Here is a 16,342-nt window from a genome sequence, read left to right on the forward strand (position 1 = left end):
CGGCATCTCCACCTGAGCTTTTATTTACTTTCCTGTAGGATGTCAAAAGGCTCCATCCTCCTACGCCGCCTCATGTCCACCACCCCAGGCTCTCACGACCCCTCGTTCTGCATTCTTGGTCCTCTTTTCTCTGCTCTGAGCAGACACTTCCCCAGGAACCTTGGTCCCTCTCTTTGCATCGAAGCAGGAATGCAAAACTGGCGCCGCCTCTGGCATGCAGCCATCAGACGCATCCACACCTTTTTGCGGAATGTTTTTTCAGTATGTGGTAAACCAGGTTATCGTCCAAAAAGGACAGGTCATCATCAAAGGCTGTGGGTCTGCAACAAGCTTGCCTCACTTTGTCAGTGACTAGTTTTTTCTTTCTGGTTAAGTTTTTTAAAATCTTGTCATAGGTGGTCTCGGCTGCATCACAAGATCCACTGCAATACCGGAAAATTAGCTCTTCTTTGGTTTCGTATCCCAAATCCAAGTCAGTCACGTTTAAATGTATTTCTGTTAAGACACATCCCCGATTTTTGCCCTTTTGGCTCCTTCTTCCCTTTTTGCTGGAATTCTCTATGTTCATGGCTGCATTTTGCCGGTTTCTCTCCCGCCTAGAAAAAATTGGAGTCTGCTTATCCGGTGACCTCCTCAGTCTTTTAATAGTAGCTTGAATAAAGTCTACTACCTCATCAAACTGATCTGGATAATCCTCTGGTATATTAGCTGTTTGGGAAAGAGAGAAAAGGCTTTGTCACTCATTAGTTGTCATTAAGTTTGTCCGTTTGTGGCTCAAAAAGGTTAGACACATGCAAGCTGCTCTGCCCATCACTTCAGGGCACACGCCCAGGAGCCTCAGAAATCAGGGAGAATTTGGAATGGCTTAGATCATCATAGAAATTCATTTGGAGAAAAATAAATGAGGTATGTATGCATCTCTGTAGGTCTCTGCTGATGCTTAGTAGCACTTCAGCACATCTTTCAATATTGAATGAGTCTCCTCAAAATCGAGGGAAGGAAAAGCACATCATGAATATTAGTTAATCTGTGGATGAAGCTACTGCAGAGAGGCTATACAGGCTCTTCCCAGCAAAGCAGCAAAAGGACAAGGTTTCTTTAAAGCAATTTTATGATTATAATTGTTAATTGTTATCTTTTCACACCAGTAGCAGTTAGTATTGGCAAAGCCAGCTATTGATAAAGTTTTCTGGGCAGGACAGAAAGAGGAATTTCCTAGGGTACCAGGCCAAGCTATTATTCCTGGCTGAACGCCTGCTTTTTTTACTGCATCTAAGGGGATAATTATTATCACAGCTTTTGCAAAATTTCTCATGGAAGTCTTTTGTATCACAAGATGCTTATTAGACTGCTTAGAAAAAGGTCAGAATAGAAGTATTATGTTAATTTTCAAGGGAATGTTATTAGTGCATTTTCTTTTTATGAAGTTAAAATACTTATTTAATTTTTCACTTGTTATATACTCTACCAGTGATAAATTATTGAAGTAAATTAAATGCTGAAGTCAATGAAATATTTTGATACTAGAAGAATGAATCTCTTCAAGGAGGGTGAAATTGAACATGTTCTGAAATGTACTCAGATTTCAGCATTTTGAAATCTTTAAATTTCCCATGGACTAAATCCCTCAGTGTGATCTGCTTTAGTGAATACAGTGATTTAATGGAGGGTAAGGCTGCCAGGAGCCCATGGGTAGGTGGCCTTATGTGGTATTATTAATCATTGCCTCTTAAACATATAAACTACATTGCAGTATTGAGATTTTTTTCTCATTCATTGGGCCAAAACCAAGACTTGAGGACTCACTTCCTTTGCAGTAAGACCTAAGAGGAAGCTTCTTTCTGTACTTAACTCCTAAGTTCCCACTCACATAAGAGACCAGTATCATGTACCCAGCCCTGCGTGTACCGGAGCTCCACCTGCAGAAGGACCCCTAAAAATATCCCAGGAAATGCAAACATTGGGAACGATGATATCCAACACAGTGCACCTGCCCAGGGGTTGGTACCTCCATTGAGCAATGAAGGTTCTCACCAGGCGAGCTGTTGAGGTAGGAACAGCTCCTCAGGCAATGGCTCAGCACCACATTTCCCTAATGAGCACTGTAACAGACACAAGCCCTGATGGGAGATGAGGTAGCACATGTACCCAGACCACACATGGCGGCATGGACTCTGTTAAGAGGAGAGAGGAAGACATAAGGCTGCCTCCCATTGCCTAGCGAAGGTGCACCTTTGTATCCTCAATAGAAGCACCAAATACAGAGGAGATGGGGGCAGCATGATCTTAATTCTGTTAGTGCAAAACCCTGGTGAAACAGTGCATCTGCACATAAGAAGGAACACAGACCCCTCCACAAAGCAGCCACATCCTAGAGACCCCCCTCCATGACAAACCAGTAATGGATCAGAAGTATATGGTTTTGCATGGACAGCTCCAGCAAAATAGTACAGTCTGGTAAAAAAGTAATGAAGGCAGGCAATCTTGTACCTTCACATAATGAGGACAGCACACAGAAAGACAGATCCTATAAACTGTAGAGTTCGGGGCTGGGAAAAGCAAAATACACTTTGATTTACAGATATCTATACTAAAGGCAATAATCTTGCAGACCAGTGACTGTCAAAAGACATGAAGAAGGGGTGTCTGCTGTCTATACAGCTACATGGGACCTGAACAAGGCAGGACCATGCACCAAGACCTATATTCCTGGGGCACCAATGGTAAGTGCACCCTTCTTGCACTCCTCTGTCATTACCTCTGTAGCAGGTACCAAAATACCCACTATAAGCCATACCTAATGGAGTGGGGTAGCTTGGATAGATGTGTCCATTGGATGTACCACCCAGCTCTGTTGCAAGTCAGGATGGTCTGCCTACACCATACGAATGCTGCCCTACTGAGCAAGGTCAAGGTGATGGGTGCGCTACATTCCTTAAAATTAAGAAGGGGTAGACACCTTGCTAGACTCAGTCAAGCAAGGCGACCCAAGTGGAACTGGCATAGCCCCATGAAGTACCAGTGTATCCAAATAGAGGAGCCCTTCCTACAAACATGGACTTGGTGCAACCAGAAAATGAGGTAGTTGGCAGAATGACTGATCCCATTAATCTCATTGTGGCTCTAACACAAACCATGCAAGAAGTGCTCCAATCTGTAACCTGGGATGAGGTGTGCATGGCCAATATGTGTAATGGAGCTGGGGATCCCTGCTCAGCTCATCCCCTGTTGCAACATCAGGCTACTTGGGAGACTGACTGAGAGGGATGCCAGCACTATGAGTAAGATGAATGCAAATTTTCTGTCTCCAGAGTGGACTTCCCCTGCAGCCCAGAGGATTGGAAAATATCCCAAGCAGACACCCAAATCTCTTGAGCGGACTCCTGCAGTGACCCCCAGTATTTTGAGACTACATCACTGGAGGAGACATAAGGCACTTGGGTGATATTAGGGAAGCGGTGGGAACAGAGGGGACAGACCCCACCTTGAGAAAATGTATTTGGCCTATTGACTATGGTCAGTGTCTGCCCATCTACAACCACACATGCTGTTATGTGCCTATGTGGGTACACCACATTAACACAATGGCAGCTGCGTTACAGCAGTGAGTGAGTGAATGAGACTGAGGACTACATCCTCAGTGAGTCCTTTCGAGTTGCTGTAAGCAACACCACCCTCAGCCCGTGGAGCCCCAAACTAGTCATGATCAATGCAGTGATGGTCTTTTTGCCAATATACCCCAAGTTTGCTTCCATATTTTAGCACCATTCGAGGAACACCTCCAATCCTTGCAATCAGCCAGCCTCTGGCTGGTATAACTGAATTATTATACCAACCCACAAAGGCAAGTTTCAACACACACTCGGTGGTGTGGGCCTGTGCTCTCAGTACTGCACCAAGCGCAGCTGGACTCAGGAGCCACTGAACCATGGACCCAAGCAATGGGGCTCATACTGATCCGATGTGTCTTGGTGTTAATTTTCTGCAGCTTAATGAAGCATAGTCATCAGCGTGACTACAAACATTCACTAGGAGTGGCTTGCAAGGATTTGAAGAAAACCTCGACAGCCAGGAATGAAGTGAGAGCCAACTTAGCAGCCGATGCCAAGGTGCCAGTCATGACTCAGTAGGGACATTCAGCTGTCCAATAACTATGGGTACGAAGCCTGAGAGTCTGAAGAAAAATTCTGTAAAAAGCTGCTGAAGTAGGACCCTGGGTAACCAAGTGGAAATGCCAGCATTAACACTGGGTGTGACGGGTTGAAACAAAGCACTAGAGGTAAGGGCTAAGGAAGTTACTACCAGACATCATACATGAATAAGCAATAACCACTGACCAAGGACTAAAGACTGTAAAAGGCTAATGGACAGAAGGGAAGGTGGAGAAGACTGACAGCAGGACCACCCCATCCTGATGTGCACTTGGTAGCTGGGTTCCGGGCATGCTGAGACCTCTTTGCTCCACAGCCACCACATGCTGAGCACTTGTTTGGTCTCTGCACTCTGTTAAGTGTGAAGACAGTGCTGAGCTGAGCTGCGTGGCCAGGGAACACCACCAGACTCATAGTGGCTGCCTTGGCATGAAGTGCTGGTTTGTAACCTGAATAAAAGCCACTCAACTGAGGGATACTTAGTTACCCCTCTGTCTCCAATACTGTTTAAAAACTCTTTATAGTCTCAGAACGAAGGTCAACAACCCCACAGCTTTACTTCTCTAATACTGCATGGACTGTGCTGACCAGACTGTGCAGCAGACAGAGCTTTCCGTGGGGATTTCACACCCCTGGGAGAAGCACATATTAAAATCCCTTCCTCTAACAGTTTGCATGTGTGTATATGCGGGTTGTATTTACACATACACGCATACAAATATATCTAATTATACATACACAACTTTTTTCAAAACAAACTAGTTTACTGACAACACTTGCCTTCTGGTGGAAAAGCTGAGAACAAACACATGACAGACGCCTGTCACACTGTACAAAGTGCCAGCAGAAAATGCTCGGCTTCTAAGCCAATACCAGCAGTGAAGGTCTCTGAGCAGTAGTCCCTGAGCCCAGGCTCCATGGTGTGAAGGAATTAGAATTTAAAAATCCAAAGCCACCTAGCATAGGAGAGGACGGGATGGGACAGAATGGGACGGAATGGGAGGCAATGGGATGGGATACCCCAAAACAGCATGCGCTCAGTATATGTTAGCAAAGGTTGGCTCTTGCGTGTGATGCACCTCAAAACGGGTGTTCCCTGAGGGAAAGGATCATATGTCCTGGAAATGTAAAATCCTCCCTCAAGGAACACGAGGCCTCTGTGTATCTTATTCACAGCATGGGAAAAAGGCTCACAGACCCGGTTTGGGCAGTGTGATGGGCTGAGCCCCACCACTTAGACTAGGGTGCCACGAAGACTCACAAGACCGGCGCAAAGTCATGAGATTTCATTTGGGTTTTAAGTCATGTTTCTGAAAGTTGTTTCCTGCCTGTCCAACTCGCCGGGGAAATCCCTTGAAGACAGTCTGCACATGGGCATGCACACGTGTTTTTCCATCGCCTTTGCCTAGCACCCCTCCGGCAGGACCGTGGGGCAGGCAGTGGTGCCTGCAGGAGCTGTGGCCAGCACGTGTGTCCTGCTCCTGCTCATCTCACTCTTCTGCGGCTCCCTTCCACGATCCCTCTTTTGGTGCCAGGCCAAGGAACCTGACCACCCAGACAGGAACAGGCAGAGCCTTTTCCTCTGATGGCGACCAGAGTATAAGTCTAGTCTACTTTCTAGAGCTGGACTATCAAAAGTCAGGGGTATGGATGGCAGCCCATGTGCCAGTCTGCCTCTGGGCATCTTCTCTGTCTCCCATGTCCAGCTGAACCAGTGCTCTTGATCTGCCAGCAGTTTCTCACATGACCAGAAAATTAATAAAAAAGCAAAGAAAGAAAGAATGAAACATCACAGGATTGGTGCATGTAGGAATCTAGAAGAATGACCAGGCAGGGGGCAGAGTTGGTGAACACCAAATGTCCTGAAATCCAGGTGTCAAATAAAAAAAACAGAACAAACAAGACTAATTTAAAATACTAATTAAAAACCAAGAATATTTGCATCTCCTGCTTGCTGTTTGCAAGCTGTTTGCTTGCTTTCTGAACCTTTAGGGCACACACAGATCATAGTTTTGACCCAACCTCTTGGGTGAGGAATGACCCCCTTGAGCACAAACTGAAATTTCTCACTTCACTGCTGCTCTCTGGAACCTGAAGCTTTTACCTGCCCATCCCCAAGCCAGTCCCTGTCCCTTGGGAAAGAGCTGGCAGTGTGTATGGGCACAGGATCCCGCAGCCAAACACCCATGGTGCTCCCCACTGGAGCTCTGCTTTGGGCACGTAGGGAAACGTGCCTTCCTCTGGGCATCTTCCCTGCTGCAACCCCCCCAGAGCCTGCCTTTGCAGTTCTAATTAATTAGAGACACCGCATGCCAGCAGGATCAGGATCTGATGCCTGTGCTTTTCAGAAGAATAAATTATACAGTGCTCCAATAGACTTCTACATAAAGTAGGTCTAAATGAATATCCAAACAAAACTCATCACATTCTCAAGAAAACAGCCTCCATTAAGGAAAAACAGACAATTTATTTCTGTCTGTTCCAATGTGATCACAATTACATTTTGTAAAACTATTCCTTTGTTTTCACTAGCAACAGATTTATTTTAAAGCCAAATATTCCCCCGCAGTGGCAGTAACCCAGCATGGCAGAGCAAGAAACCCTCAGTTTGTACCTGACCACAAATTGATTTCAGTGGGAACAGATGGATCTTCAGCTTTTGAGAAAAAAATCCAGTTACTCATTTTGGTGCCTGGTTATGGATTTAAAAGGCTAACTACAGTCTCTTCTGACCATGCTGTCTATTATGGTTTACCAGAAAAGCTTAAATTCCATTAGTTGTAAAATAATAATGTATTTAAGTGGGTTTTCCTTTTTTTTTTTTTTTTTTTTAATCTCATGAAACTTGACTTTTGAAGATAATTGAGACTGTTTGTACCTTATAGAATAGTTTTCCATACTGATCTCAGGAAAATGTAAACACATCACTGCAGCGTCATTTGGCACTTTGCATATCCTGACTTAAAGTGATGTAATAGAAGTCACATAAGGTATACTAAAAATGATAAAATCAGATTTTTGCTTTACATTGTAGCTTTTATGCATGCATTTGTGGCAATGTATAGCTACTACATCAAAATGTCAGGCCAAACATTGAATAAAATTACCAAGATATTTCAATTAACCACAGCTGTCTTTCAATTAGAGTTCAAACAGCAGCATTTGGACTCTAAAGTATGATTTCCAAGTTTAAGGGAGTTAATCCAGCTCATTATAGTGGTAAGCATTATTTAGAAAATTCGGATCTAGATGCGTGTTAGGATCAAATGCCCTTTTTCAAAAACAGTTCTAGTTCTTTAATCTGGACCCCTCATAACTAAAGTATTTTCATTTTCTTTCTTTCCCAGTTATTTTTTAAATTTTGTCCAAAGTTATACTCACAAAGACGTTTCTTCTTAGATCATTTGCTAGTGGGAAATAGACAATTAATGTGACTCTAACGTGACTGCAACAAATCACCCCCATTTTTTGTTGCTTTTGAAGATTACCCTGGTATACCACTTATTCATTAGTTTTTTTGTATTCAGCTTTTTTTGCAGTAGTGTTTTCAGGTACTTATTATAGTGGACATGCCCTGTCCAAACACAGAATCCCTCCATCTCACACAGGAAAGATGTACTTCAGGAGACCCTCTGAGTAACCTGTTTGTGGAAGTGCGACCTTAGCGAGGTTAAAATTACTAATGTGATGACCATTCTGTTTTGCAAAGTCAAAAAAGCATCAATTGTAGTAGGGATAAACCATTTATTTTATTGAAAATTAAATACTTGCCATGAAAAATGAAGCCTATCATGCAGGCATCAAAGCAAAGGCAGGAATTAAAAATAGTTATGCTGAAAGGTTTGGGGGATTTAAACAATTAGAATATCATCTCTGGGGCATGACTTTGCTTTCGTGCCTTGCCTGAAAATCTGTGGGGCTAAGAGTGAAACAGAAACCAGTCAGCTGTGTCCATTAGGAAATAGAGCATCAAACACACCAGGGTCAGCTCATCTTTAAATGTTTAATATGGTTCTGGTTCATTACCTCACTCCCTGCCTCGCCAGCTCCCAGGATGTGCTGTGTCCTCCCCTCCAACTCAGAGAGACCTTAGAAATGGAGCCTCTCACTTGTTTCTCTTGTCTCTCATCAAGGTAAAGTGCTAAGTAATCTGGAGCATGACTCCTGGGCCAGTCACACCAGTCAGGTATGATAAGGCAGCACTGCAAAAAGGCACAGGGTTAACCTAGCTGGTGTGCTTGTTCCTAATGGAGCAGCCAAGTTTTGCCTTTGTAGCTCACTAGCTAAGCCTGCCGCTTTCCATGTGTTGGTCGTAATGGCAAATCTGCAGAGTACTTTGTATTTTCACACTGCCATTCTCGGCAGTGCCTCTCCTTGCATCCTTTGCTTGCTTTCTCACAGGTATGAAATGCTGGTTCCCACCAGGAGAAGAAAGGGGAGAAGCAGCAGGACCATCGTAATTGCTGCCAGCTCGGGGAATTCCCTGAGAGCACGGAGAAACAGTGAGGTCAGATGAAATGGGTGAAGTAAAGGAAGCTGACCTGTCCACAAGTTTTTCATCTGGTCCAGGTGGGGTTGTTCACAAGATCCTGCCTGACTTTGGGCTGGGATTGGGTGCTGGATCCCTCCTCTGGCCTCTCTGGGGTGGGCAAAAGAGTGTCCCATCTGGCAGACAAGCAGCAATGGAGCAACAGGGGGACATGGTCTTGCCTCTGATTCAGAGCTTTGAAAAACCAGCTGTGAAGCACTGAGGAGCAGACAGCTTTTCAGCAGTCACTCTTGAGGTTTTCTGGCAGCTCCTGCAGCAGCTGCCAGGAGCCTGTCCACACCAGGGACTTATTGTATGGGGCTGTGTGGATACTCGAGCACCCATGAGTGTTGAGCACTTTGAGAACTTGAAGAAGTTATGCCACAAAGAGTGCAAAAGGGGAAAAAAAGAAAAAGTGGTAGAGCCCTGCCCGAAGGCAGTGATGAAGCAGGAGCCAAGCCTGGGCAAGGCACATACCAGTCTGTTGTCCCCTCACTTATTGCCTTGTACCTCTCCAAATCCATACCGTGCTGAGTAAATACCCGGCTTCCCAGCAAAACCTGGGTTTATGCTTAGTATTTGATTCTGTCCCAACCCTGCAAGAGCCTCAGATGAGTACGTATGACTGCGACGCAAAACCTGTGACCTCTATGAGCAGGAACGCACACAGCCAGCTAACGAGCACGGCACCGAGACTTTAATGGAGGAAATACCATTGGTAATAAAAAGAAATCCTCTTTAGCATCCCTGGTGCAGAAGTGATCCAGCTCAGCCCTCGCATGACATCAGTAAAACCCCACAACAGTATCCCAGCCCCACTTCAGTGCCAGCTCACTGAATGGGAACAGCATTCCTAAATAAATAACAGCAGCTGTTCCCGGGCTGCCTGTGCTCTTATAGTGCATCTCCCATTGGGTTTTAGGGATATTCCCAAGGAACAAGCACAGGCAGCAAAGCAGCAGGAAGGAATGCTATCCCAGTATCTTCCCTGGGGCAGTAAAGCAGAGCCATTCAGGCAAAAACATGGCTGATGACCCTCCTGTGGCAGTCTCTGCTATCAGATTCTGATCTGACCTATTAATAATATGTGTTCTTCCATTGTTGCTTTTCATTACGTGCATTTCAATGTGTTTATAATAGGAAAGATATGCAAAGTTTTAATATGGCAGCTTGGAAAATTTTATTATTATAATAATCAGTTGCTGGCTCTAGGGCAGGTGCTACGTGCTCCTCTGCAGAAGGTGTCATGTTGGGATGTGTGGACCATGGCCTGCCAGACGGCGCTGGCGTGTGCTCAGAAGCACAAGCTCCTTCCCAGCCACTGTGCTGGATCCACACCTCCCCGTCAGAAATTTCCTGAGTAACAGCTGGTTTTGCCAAAGAAATCTTACACGCTTGGGACGGGAGCAGAGGTAGCCCAGATGTTTGTATGTAGCCTGTTAGTTAACGGGGATACGACCAGCTTGCCTCTAAAAACATGGCCACCTGAGAAGTTTTGGCATTCTGCTGTAACACTGCCTGGCCCCAACACAGGAAAATAAATATTTCTATTTCAGTGTTTGCTTCTTTTGAAGACTATTACTGATCAATAATCGTTAAAGCATTTTTACAAGTCCCACTGACTTCAAAGAAATGTACCTGCAGGTTTCAGTTTAAGTGCTGTACCAATACACACAACCTAAATAACGGCGAAATAATACAATGTGGCTTTATTCCTTAAAAAGAATGCTGATATTTGAAATGACTCACGTAATTATCTTTCTGTCCTTGATCTTAAAACCAGGCATACTCTAATGTATATTTTGTGTCTTCATGCTTTGTTTGTACCCATCTTAAGTCTTTTTGATTCTAATTTCTTTCTTCTCTTTGTAATCAGGACTGGATTTCCAAGAATCATTGAAATCTTTCCTTTGGTTCCCCTTACCAAATACTACTAGATCAGAAACTACAGCTGTTTTTGTCCAAAATTACAACAGTGCACTATCAACCATTCTACCAGCACTAATGTGGCAGTGGCCTATTTAGATGTCTGATGACCCTGAACGTGGTTATACTGCAATATTTTGTATTCTTCATTTATTACTTGTCATTAGCTTACTGCCTCAGAAGTATGAGAATCCACAACAAGTGTTGTTATGTGGGGTCTGACCTACGTACCACAAGTTTTAAGTTGCAGTTGCTCGATAAGTGTGCTTGGGGTTGAAGGCTGGATATTTGCATTAGGTGTCCATCCTTGATCACTTGCAGTTGCTGGGGGTGGAACTTGATGACATCAACGGCCTCTCTAGCCTCTATAACCTTAAATATTTTAAACCTACTTTATGCAGTCCTAATCAGGAACAGTATAACTTACAAACACGTTACAACCTATCAATCTGATGATCCTCTTCTACTGGACAAATAATGCCTCTCCCATCGATTCATCAATAGTCACTACACAGCTGAATTCTTCAGCCTTTCAAGAAGGGTTTTGCAGCTTGTCATCTGCAGACCCAGAACATGGGGATTTCTAAAATATATCGAAGAGTTCTATGAAAGGTGACTAAAAAAAGCATGTTCGGGTATGTTATCTAGCAATCCACACCTGCAAAACATCTAAGAGGATCCACACTTCCACTGGGGAAATTTTTGAAGTCCCTAAACTTCACAAGCAGCAAAGACGTAAAACTTTAAACAAAGTATAACTCTTAAAATGAGAATAAAACCGTACTCTCTTGCATTTCAGTCCTTTCCTCCTTAAGTCCCAGAATACTCTTCACAGGAGTATATACAGTAGTTATACCTGAAACTGCAGAGAAATCAGTTTGTAGGGCTACATGCATCTGGATTTAACCAGATATATCCTATTTTAATTTTTCTAGAATTTTGACCATGAATGGGCCAACTTGAATGCTTGAGATTTCTAAACATCTAGATAACCTGGGCGTGCCCATGCAAACAATCTGTACTGCATATATATATGCTGGCCCAGGGACACGGGCACACTCGGTCTGACACTGGCTGGATGCTTCAGTGGAACTGGGTACACACAGATCAAATGACGCAGTGTGGCACCTGCTTGGTGTGGCTGGTACCCCTCCAGTGCTCTGGACTAACCCTGCCTGGGCAGGTTACCTCTCTACCTTCTGGGCATCTCAGGCTAAAGCCCATATGCCACACTGTAGGTGTGTTGAGCAGGAAAGCCTGGACAGAAACATGAGAGTTCTGGTTTGTAACACTGAACATGCCTAATAAATATTGTAGGGAAGGAAATGCATTCAGTTGGAAGTATAATTTAATACTGGTTTTGCCTTAAAGAGCCCTACAATATCACTGTTTATTCTAGATACTTTCTGTGTTAGTCGATAATGTTGTAGCTAAATGCATTAACAACATTAAATACCCCTTAACAGGGCTATGAACAATTTTTAACAGAGGTATAACGCATACATACCATGGTGCATTGTAGCATAAGAAACACACCAAGGGAGCTCCAACAACAAAGGACCACCCAGTGGCCACAAAATAACTCAGACATTATGCAAAAAATACCCTTTCCCCCCCATTAGGAGAGAAAAGCCCATGGCAAGGTTTTTCATTTTTAATTTTACATGCTTGCCACTAGTCCTTATTAAAGATGCTCACTTGATCAAGAGACTATATATCATATCCTGGATTTCAGGATATGCAAGTCCTCATGTACATGTTGTTTAGGGCCATACATCAGCAAACAGTTACAAAATGTATTCGCTGGAAACCATGTATAAGTCAAACCAAGTGTTTGGCTCCCTCTGCGCTGTCATGCTGCTGACTTAGTATTTAGTTTATAATAATTTGGTTTATATTTGTTCTGTTTGCAGTTGCTCTTTAAGCTAACTGTGTCTTTCCCTGAGCAGACTGTAGCATGAGGGAAGCAAAGAAAGGGTTTTCTAACCTTACATGCTCTACAGCTACTCTTCTGTGTGTGAAATAAGCTATCCCATGAACACTGATGCCTAAAACACCTATGAACCATGGATTCATCTCAAATGCACTGCATTTATGGAAGCTACTCTCACTCCAGCCTCCAGTCCACTAAAAAATGCAGAAGACTGCAATTGCCAGCACCCTCTGCCATCTCTAATTACTGCCCTGAACAGCAAAGGTCAGCACATTACACCTGATCAGCCCAGAAGGTTAGGACCTTGCCTGTAGGCTGGAATGAGGGGAGGTTGCGAGCCAATCTGAAAGGGATGGGGTAACATCAGGTGACCTCAGAGCACTTTGCAGAGAAAGCAATCCCGTCAAATGAGAACACAAAAAGGTGTTAAGGCCCTGGGAAAACAGATCCGTGCTCCAGCAAGGTGTTTGGCCCTAGGAGTGGGATGTGATCTCACAACCCTACTAACCCCTGCTGCAAGCTATGTATGGGAGAGCCATACACAGCTTGAGACCAATGCACACCTTGGGGTTCAACTGCTACTCCCCACCTAGCCTGCTCAGAGAATCGCTTTAGAGGAGAGCAGGGCACCCTTCTGTGAAAGCACGCAGTACCCGGTCCTGCCGAGTGCCCACACACTGCCCCCATGCTGATGAGCCGACCTGGGCGATGACAGCGCTCCTGCCACTCTGTGAGCTGCCTCCTGCAAAGGCAGCTGACCAACAGTATCCAACAGTATACATTAATACACGTTGGGTCCACCAGCAGATGAGCCGGGGAGCTGCAAGCACACCCGCGTGCTCGTGGCGCACTGCCCTCTGCTTGTAAGGAGAAACCTTGAAGAGAAGAGGGAAGTCTACATGGTGTAGATGTCACCCCTCCTGTGTACGTCGTTCTACCTCTTTTGTGTGTTTGAGGGTGTATGCCACCAAATGGTAAGCAGAGAGAAACAAATACGTCAAAGATACTGATGGTGGTGACTTGAAAAAAGTGGTGCTGCGCAGTGATGTGCCTGGATAGGATCAGCCTCACGTGCTGTGTGTTTGCAGACTGCTCTCCAGGTACCACACACTTCTAAATCAACTGAAAACAGCATAAAAGTGGATCAAAGTATTTTACTACTCTCTTACAGCTGCAGGTCTCCCCTGACTCATCTGACTTGGCAATGTAGAGGAGAGAAGAGTTTCTGACTTTTGGGCATGGGTGCTGCGTAAGCCACTGCCTTGCAAAGACCACAGGAACTCCCTGGGTTTTCCCCAATTTCTGTTGTGAAGAACAGCACTGCTTACTTTCCCCTTGCAGCCAGGCCCATCTGTTTGTGATCCACAGGGTTAAGAGATGGAGACGAAACTATCAGCCTTTTCTCAAATGACTATCCTGGGCAAAAACCTGTGACCTCGCTCTGCTTGGCAAAGCCTGTGTCTGAACCCTGGAAACAAAGATTTCTGGAAGAGGCTGTCTATTGACACTACCATAGCACAGCTATAACACCAGTTATCTTTCTTCCCACCTCTTGTTTACCCAGACCACAGGAAAAAAAGAGGCAACAGAGAGAAGTTTTGGACACTAGGAACAGAAGACTGTTACTGCTCCTGTTCCTTGAGCTGCTGTGGAGAAACTAGCTCACCAGGAACCACATTCCCAGAAGCAAGATTCAAGATAAATGCAGGAATCGTACAAATACTAACACCCTGGAAAGATGGAGCATTAATGCTTTCCCACCCTGCAGCTTCTGCCAGAGCTACAGACTGACTGGCACCACTTTCCCCCTAATGCTCTTCTTGCCACTGGTGCTGTGGCAAGCCTGTGTAGGGTGGACCAGCACAGTGGCCTGCAAAGCCGATCACTGCTTTTTTGTAGGACAGCACCTATCCCGCCACGCAGCTCGGCATGGAGAAGCAGATCACTGCGTGTGACGGCCCTGCAGCCCTGGCAGGCTGGAGCCCTGAGAGGAAGCACTTTTGGCCGACCTCCCTGTGTGGAGGGGCTGAAAGGACGTCAGGGGCTGCTGGTCGGTGAGCTGCAGGAGCCCGGGCTGGGATGCGCGGAGGCGGCAGCCTAGGCAAGATTCCAACAGGGGGGAAACACAAGCAAGAAAAGGAAAGAGAGAAGACTAAATGGGGAAGGACATAGATGTGTGTGCAAAAGAGGAGATGGGTGTTGGGGAGGGGATGAAAGTGCAATCACGGCACACGATTCCCTGCTCGGTGCCTCCACGCTGTGTTAGCCCGTCTGTGCCTGGAGAAACCAGAGCGGGGCTGCCCGTGGCTGGAGCTGCGGCAGGCGCAGGGAAAGGACATGCCTCCAGATAAGGAGATAAAAACGAATCCCAATCACTGGATACTGTCTGCATCCTGCAATGAGCTAAACAGAGAGGGCTGAGCAAGGGCAAAGGGACCAACCTCCAAGCTGTGTCTTTACCTTCACTAAGTGAACATCTTCACAGCTCATGTGAGTATTTTGCCACTCCTTACTGAGTCATATAAACTCTCACTTTAAAAAGCCACCAGAGTTAGTGTAACACTCACCTACCACTGTGAAAATCCTGTATCTGCTATTGTAGGAGACCTATTATTAGTGAGGCATTATTATTATCTGTCATTTGGATTGTAAGCTGTTTTACTCTGAGCCGGTTGACGTGGATTGCTCTGCATCAAGCTCCTAACCCTGCCACTGCTACTCTTCTGTAAAGTTCCACACGGACACACTAATTTTGGGATCAGGATCCAAGGAGGAGATAATGAAACCCAGTAGCACTCCAGAATGTGTACTGTGCCTCCCACCATGGAGCCCAATCTCCATCAGGATTTGCGCCCACTACAGACAGTGAATAATTGCATTGGCAGGTCTGAGCAGGGAGAGGAGGATGAAGCGGTGGGGAAGAAGTTTCAGTGCCTGCACTGCGAGGTGATTGAACCTGATGCTCTTCTCAGCTCCCCTCCACAAAACTAACTTTCCAATCTCTCCAGGTTTTTCAACCAAAGGGATCTTACGACTGCCAGGAAGGTAGGGCCGGTTCTTGGGGGGAAGTGGGGGCATTGTCACTGCAATTGTCAACTCCAAGCTTTGGAGGATGACTTGGTTTGGAGCTGCTGGAGCTAGAGCGGAGCCTGTGACCCTACCTGGGGAAGGAGTGAGGGCAGAACATGGGGGAGTCCTTTCCCCACCCTGGTGCCTGAGCAAAGGGGAGCGGGTTTAGCAAGACAGACAGCAGTGGCTACAAAGGGGAATGTTTCTTACAGTCACTGTGCACAGCATAGGGAGGCAGCAGGCTGATGGGGGAGAGATCATCTTCAGGCCCCTCTACCACTGAAGGGGGTCCCTTGGGAGGCGTCTTACCGGTGGGCAGGGGCGAGGTGGAGACCGTGTTGAGCAGCACCACGCAGACAGCCACAACATCCCATAACTTCATCTTAGATCTCCTTCCAACACGGGCCCCTGGCAGAGAGGAGAGGCAAGGTTAGCTCCCAGCTACTGCTGTTCCGCCAGTCCTGCCTCCTCATTGCCGGCCCTGAGACAAAGCTGGGGCAGCCTCACACCCCAGATCATCCATGTTCACCCTGCCCAGGCCCGGGGACAGAGCAGAGGGAAACAACTTGTGCCCAGCTCAGCCTCCCACCCCCATCTCCTCCCAGGGTTAGGGAGGTGGGCTCTCTCCAAGTGGTGTGGGAGAGGGCGGTGCAGGATGGCCTCCAGACCCTCTATGACCAAACAAGCTGCTTTGGGGGATGCGGCCAGGCAGGTCCCAGGAGCCTGCGCCCAGGG

The 16,342-nt window shown here is 45.9% G+C and overlaps 1 protein-coding gene across 2 annotated transcripts; it reads right to left on the reverse strand.

Moving 5' to 3' along the window:
- Positions 1-223: 223 nt before the first annotated feature.
- On the reverse strand, positions 224-15,989 carry GDNF (glial cell derived neurotrophic factor). Of its 2 annotated transcripts, none has more exons than XM_074166683.1 (2): positions 15,917-15,989; positions 224-708 (listed from the first exon to the last, which is right to left on the reverse strand). In XM_074166683.1, the coding sequence occupies exons 1-2, from the start codon at positions 15,987-15,989 to the stop codon at positions 224-226; spliced, it is 558 nt and encodes a 185-aa protein (XP_074022784.1). The 2 variants fall into 2 exon arrangements, with proteins under 2 accessions (XP_074022784.1, XP_074022783.1); XM_074166682.1 differs by having other exon boundaries at positions 15,818-15,989.
- Positions 15,990-16,342: the final 353 nt, after the last annotated feature.

The sequence above is a fragment of the Numenius arquata genome, chromosome Z, assembly GCF_964106895.1.
Source record: "Numenius arquata chromosome Z, bNumArq3.hap1.1, whole genome shotgun sequence".
Lineage (NCBI taxonomy): Eukaryota > Metazoa > Chordata > Aves > Charadriiformes > Scolopacidae > Numenius > Numenius arquata.

What these genes read in the sequence shown, in the direction of transcription:
- GDNF (XM_074166682.1), bottom strand. Translation starts at nt 15,989, where the DNA reads ATGAAGTTATGGGATGTTGTGGCTGTCTGCGTGGTGCTGCTCAACACG. An exon ending in CTATGCTGTGCACAGTGACT is followed by an intron (nt 709 to 15,817) that starts GTAAGAAACATT and finishes TTTCCCAAACAG; the next exon opens with CTAATATACCAGAGGATTAT.